The sequence below is a fragment of the Physella acuta genome, unplaced genomic scaffold (assembly GCF_028476545.2).
Source record: "Physella acuta isolate Inbredline_101_S28 unplaced genomic scaffold, ASM2847654v3 ptg002369l, whole genome shotgun sequence".
NCBI classification, from domain to species: Eukaryota; Metazoa; Mollusca; class Gastropoda; family Physidae; genus Physella; species Physella acuta.
The window spans coordinates 3,334-9,651 of NW_026733860.1; the positions used below are offsets into that span (position 1 = coordinate 3,334).

Consider the following 6,318-nt stretch of genomic DNA (forward strand, 5'->3'; position numbering starts at 1 on the left):
CGGATTGAAAAGTTTGGAGACCCCTGTTCTAGATTATTCAAGTGCATTCTAATCTAACCTACAACTGACCCGTAACAGCTACTAGTGAATATATCTTATGGTCTATATCTACATTGCCTTTAATTAAAACGTATGTCATCATGATTCGTCTATTATTAACCAACTCCAGACAAAAAAAAAAGGTTCTAATTAACCACCCAATTATCTCCTAAACCTTTAGCTTAATATAAACAAAACCATAGTTTGTAAACTATCAAATACAAGAACGATAAATACAATGCAGTATACCACAACATTCCACATTAGGCCTACGTTTAGCTTTTATTAAACCCAAAACTTAAAAACACGATAAAATCATTTTTAGAAATCTACTTCTAACACCTTTTCGTGACTTCTCATCAGATCAGATCAACATTTTATTAAGACGTAAGATCAATTTCTTTATTTTAAAGATTAAAAAAAAATATCTACCAAACTATAAATCACTCAGGTAGTAGCTACTCACAAGTCTTATACAGGTATTGTTATACTGTGTTCTACTGTGTAGCAGAATGTGTTGATAATAAAATATAGCCTTGTAGGGTTGGGTCATAGGATCGATATTTAAAAAAACAACACAGGACTGACCAGGATGCAATTATCAATACGTTCGTCGATTGGATCGCAGAGGATGTATATTTTACAGGTAATAGACATAATAAGTTAACGTTAATTTGAGTTAAAATATGTACATTTAAAAAATGTAAACTTTAATTCTTCACAAACATTAATGGATTTTTCATTTCTATCATATGAGATTTTAAGTATATTTTTTAAAACGACTATTACCAAATAGGTAATGAAATCGAAGAGTTTGTTTTTTATAAATGTGTTGCATAAATTGGGCTTTAGTTACAAAATTCTATATAATTATATATATCGAATTGTTGCAAAATTGTACAATTTGTATGCTTGTGTGTGGATGTTACAGACGATTAAACTTTTATTTGAACTTTAACTGCTTATCGAATACGATCGTTTTACTAGCCATTAAATCACACGCGAAAGCCCCCACACTTTTTTATTATGTTTGTCAATGCAAGCGAATCATTTAACGATACTCTGGTTCAATTAAAAACATGCACAAGGTATCAACAACACAAATATGCCTGGTAAAGCTCTGAACGTACTCCGCATACTATTTTTATGATTACGATCTTGTTTTTGTAAACATTAAAGGCCTACATTCACATTTACTCAATCTTCAATAGGATTATTTATTTATTTGTATTCTTATAAACACCACACTTATGATAAAACAATTAGATTACCAAAATAGAAAATTTATTCTCAAAAACTTTGCTTAACACTAATTCAACGAGTTCTTGATCTGACAAATTAAAAGACTAAAATTAATTCTGATTTTATTGAATAAATAAATAATTCGTTGTTTTTTTTTAAATTCTTTATGTCTAGCTGATATTGGTAATCTGTCAAATAGTTATTACCCAGGTGAGTTAGGCTATGTTGACCTTTACTTATCTCTACCATCATTATACAATGGATACAATGACCATAACTCACAGACAGACCGGAAAATAAATAGGCACTTTAATATAGACGTTAATATGTTTTTACTTGATCCGTTAGTTGGTATACATAAACTACAATGTTTATAATGATATTGATATTGATAAAAAATGGTCTTTATTTTATTGCAGGCGAATCACAACCGTAAGTTTATTTTCTCTCTCAACAAAGTTTAGTCCTTTTCCATACATTGTATATGTATTCCTCTCGTTATAGTTATGTAGGCACTGGTACGTAAACTGATGAATACGTGTAGCTTCAAGATAAATTAATGGGATATAGTATGTCTAAAAGTTCAACTTACACGTCCTGAACACAAATGAAAGGTCCTAAATACGAATGTCCTTGAGCACTAAAAGTTGTCCTAAAACCAATATCATTAAAAACACAAGAAGGTCCTAGATCAATAATAGAATATCCTTTAATATTACTACAATGTCCTAAAACACACTGTGAATGTCCTAAAACACAACGTTAATGTCCTAAAATACAATACAAATGTTCTATAACACTATACGAATATCCTAAAAAACTAAAAGCTGTTCTAAACTCCACACCCAGAGGCGTAGCGATGGGGGGGGGGGGGGGGGGCAGGGGGGGACATACGTCCCGGGCGCCGACCTCAGGGGGCGCCAAAATGGGTTGTAAAAACAAATTATAATGTCAATTTAGGTGCAAATCGAAAAGTTAAGGGGGGGTGCAAATAAAAAATTTGCTCCCGAGGGGGGCGCCAAATTGAAAGTTTGTCCCCGGGCGCCGGGAAGGGTCGCTACGCCTCTGTCAATATCATAAAAAGAAAACACTAGAAGGTCCTTAATCAATAATAGAATGTTCTTAAGCACTACGAGATAGCACTACTATAGACCATGAATGTCCTAAAACCTAAAGGGAACGTCCTAAATACATATTGAATGTCATAAAACACAACGTGAATGTCATAAAACACCTAATGAAATTTTGTAAAACACAACATGAATGTTCTAAAAACCGATTGAATGTTTTAAAACACTACACGAATGTCTTAAAACACTACATGAATGCCTTAAATCACCTCGACTATTTCCATAACCCCCAGGACATGAACCATGTCACCACTTCCACTGTCACCACGGAGGACGCTGTCTAGCACCGTATGACGACCCGTACTGCGTGTGTCCGGCACCTTACACAGGCAAGCACTGTGAGATGACCATCATGGGACATCAACATCCCGGACGCTGCCCTACGGTAACATCAAATTTGTGATCTACGATTATTCTATCTATGTGTGACGAAACTTGGTTGCTATAGTATTTGTCTAAATTACCCAGAAGATTTTATTGACCGAACATTGATATTGTGTTTACTAATTTAGCTTTACACATGTACAGGTAAACAGCAACAGGTATACAGGTGCTCACTGTAAGAAGGACGGCCATTGCAAAAAAACACGTAAATGTTGTAGGAACAAGTGGGGTAACAAGGTCTGCACAAAACCTGTACGCCGTAAGTCTTACAAAAGTCCAACTAAAATATTTATATTTCATTTCAAAAATTTTAACAAATTTATGATACAATGTTTCATAGTTTAGGGAGTTTTGTAAAATTAATAGTAAGCCTCCTATGCAAATAAACGTTTTTTTATTCTATCAAGTTTCCAGAGATCCTTGTCTAAATTATATTTGTCTAAACGGTGGGCGATGTATTGCACCAGCAGAAGTTCCTTCATGCAACTGCCCATCTGGATTTTACGGCCCTCATTGTGAAGGTGCTTTGTTTATTTTAATCTAGAGATCCCTTAATTTAATAAACAAAGCGAGTACATCTTTTAATATTAAAAATATTTTCTTGGTAATTTAAATATTCTACCAGTTTCTAGGAATCCTTGTCTCAGTTTTGTTTGCCTAAATGGAGGAATATGCACAGCTCCGGCGGATGTTACAATATGCCATTGTCTTCCTGGATTTTCTGGCACTTACTGCGAAGGTGGGTTTACCTGTCTGATCTATAGTGGCTACATTTGTATCACGTCTTATCAAAGAAACATTTAACTGCCATTTCCAGAAGCGATTGATATTTTTATTGCTACATGTGAAATTATAATATTTTCAAAGAAACAATCAACGAAAACAACAATTCCGTGAAATAATTGTATACAATTTTTTCCATCGGGAATTATTATGATATATACAATACAGTTTAGGTAATATAGTATCGCATCGCTTCAGTGAAGTGAAGATTTCTGCCAAATTAAAACAAAAATCTCTGCTATATAACCTTTTGCTAATTTTAGGTATGATTTGTATCAATATCCGAACATTTGCTTCTTAAATATAAGAAAGCTTAAAATTTTCGTACAATTTCCGAATGTATTGTTTCATTTTCTTTTAATTACAGTCATTCGTGATCCCTGCCTCAATTTTCAATGCTGTAATGGCGGCTACTGTACAGCCCCAGCGGATGTTCCTTACTGTGTGTGTCCGGCTGGGTACACGGGAGTCACGTGTGAGACCAGAGTTACGTCATCAAACGGAAGTTGTCCGGTAGGGTGTGGCAATGGCCACTCACCAAAAATTCCTCATGGGTCTTTCATCAATGACGTCATACGAATATGGGGGGGGGGGGGGGGGGGAAATCGAGTTGGGACGAAGTATGACAAAGTATGAAGAAGGAAAGGGGAGAAGAGGTTCCTAAAAATATATTTCGTTCCAATTTAGCATTTTTAAAAGTAATTTTTGAAACAATATTTTAATTGTTATCTCAATTTTTTTAAAGAATGGTTATTTTGTGTGTGTGTGTGTGTATGTGTGTGTGTGTGAATTATCATACTTTGATACACACACAATTTTGTCCCAGCAAATTTAATTTTATCACATCACTCTTTGATTTTAAAAGAAATGTTGAATTGGTATTGAAGAGGAGTTGTATGCTGAAAGTGCAATAATTTAGTTTCGGAGGGGGGTTACTTTAATAAAGATGTCTCCCCGGTGGGGAGTTGCAAGACCTTCCTGTTGAATTAAATTAATTCATTTGATTGCAATTCCTGTGTATTGGGGGTGGGGGTGGATTTAAAAGAGACCTGCCCCTTTTGAAATATAGCAATTCCAAATCAATTCATCTGCCCTGTGTATAGTTATGCCTGAAAGGGGAACATGTTTATTTTGTTTATATATTTTTCAAAACTTAATTGTCTATACAACAAATTAAACATTTTACGAAACTTCACTACATTTTTATTTTTAACCCAACTTTCACATGTAATCAAAACTGTTTCCAATTTCCACAATTTTTAATTAAACAATGAAACCAACATCAAGCAGCATCTTGTTTACGGTTAGGAGGTCACCAACAGCACAGATGCGGTGTGTAGTGGATACGTGTGTACACACGATAACGACTGCAGCACGGAGCAGAAGTGTTGCCCAAGCCCCTGTGGTAGATCCCTATGTACATCTGTTAACACAGGTATTTTATTCTAATTGCTATACCAACTAGGTTGGAAACTACATAGAACATATATATTTTAAGCTCATCAGCTATGTAACATACATTATTTCAAATATACAATACTAACAGTTTGATAATCGTTACGTTATATTTTACAGCCATCCGTGATCCATGCCTCAATTTCCATTGCTGTAACTGTGGCTACTGTATAGCCCCATTGGATGTTCCTTACTGTGTGTGTCCGGCTGGTTACACGGGAGTCACGTGTCAGTTTCCTACCTAATCCAGTAGTGACTGTCTGGTATGTTGATGGCAGGTACCCCCTCCCCCCATATGACCCCCAGTAGTAAGATGTGGTGTGGGTGGGGGCAGGGGTATTGGAAGACTTGAACTGTTGAAAGATAAAATGTTGCTACTGTTTGAATACGGGTGATGAGTTGCAATGTCTTCCTGTTGAAATAAATTAATACATTGGGTTGCAATTCCTGTGTATTTGGGATGGGGGGGGGTGGATTTAAAAGAAACCTGTCCCTTTTGTTTGAAATAAATCAATACGAAATCAGTTCATTTTATATTACGGTAATTCAAGTCTTGGATGTACGTCGTTAGCAATTATATCCAAACACTTTTTGGGTGTTTTGTGAAACGTCAGACGGACAGTAATTTACCTTTGATATATTTTTTACTGGTTTTTCTGATGTGGTCTTAAACTAAATGGTATGGTCTGGGCTAGGTTAAAGATTCTAGTATAAAAATTAGAGTTACATAAAATTAACGGACATTTCGAAAACAGATTGATTCTACCAGTATTCACAAAAGAAAATATTTTCGTATTTCGTTTTATTTCTATGTGTCAAATATTTATAATTTTTTTTTAAATTTTCAAATTAAATTTTCATTTTTTTCTGTGTAATAGGTCACTCACAGCACACAAGTGTGTCACAATGACACATGTACCAAATACTATACTTGATACAAATGGTCGGTGTTACACAGTAGCTTTTCATCGAGTCACCAAACAGTCTCTGTTTGAAATGTGTGTTGTAAAATATAAAGTTATAAATGCATTTAATAAAAGCATCTAATAAAAAATCGAACCTTTTCTTTTTTTTGTGATAAAGTTGTTGAAAAAATTGCATACAACAAAACACACTATATCAGTCTGGTTGTATAAAAACGTATGTTTGTTTTCTGACTGTTTCAATGTATATTTGCCTTGCAATCTATTAGGTAAAGGATACAAGGCAATGACACACATGACGTCAAAATATGTAGAAAAAAGTTTACACCAACTCCATATAAACTACAAGCATAAACATCAGG

At 34.5% G+C, this 6,318-nt stretch overlaps 1 protein-coding gene across 1 annotated transcript; it reads left to right on the plus strand.

Annotated features, from left to right (window-relative positions):
- Positions 1-619: 619 nt before the first annotated feature.
- LOC131933115 (fibropellin-1-like) lies at positions 620-6,061 on the plus strand. Its single transcript, XM_059289927.1, has 11 exons — positions 620-685; positions 1,456-1,491; positions 1,701-1,713; positions 2,645-2,796; positions 2,940-3,054; positions 3,203-3,316; positions 3,421-3,534; positions 3,946-4,091; positions 4,887-5,013; positions 5,154-5,296; positions 5,912-6,061. The coding sequence occupies exons 1-10, from the start codon at positions 632-634 to the stop codon at positions 5,276-5,278; spliced, it is 996 nt and encodes a 331-aa protein (XP_059145910.1). The 5' UTR covers positions 620-631; the 3' UTR covers positions 5,279-5,296; positions 5,912-6,061.
- Positions 6,062-6,318: the final 257 nt, after the last annotated feature.

Excerpts from the sequence above, each read along its gene's own strand:
- LOC131933115 (XM_059289927.1), top strand. The coding sequence starts at position 632 with ATGCAATTATCAATACGTTCGTCGATTGGATCGCAGAGGATGTATATT. Across the intron at positions 3,055-3,202 it reads CTGCACAAAACCTGTACGCC|TTTCCAGAGATCCTTGTCTA; the intron begins GTAAGTCTTACA and ends TATTCTATCAAG. Across the intron at positions 4,092-4,886 it reads CATCAAACGGAAGTTGTCCG|GAGGTCACCAACAGCACAGA; the intron begins GTAGGGTGTGGC and ends GTTTACGGTTAG.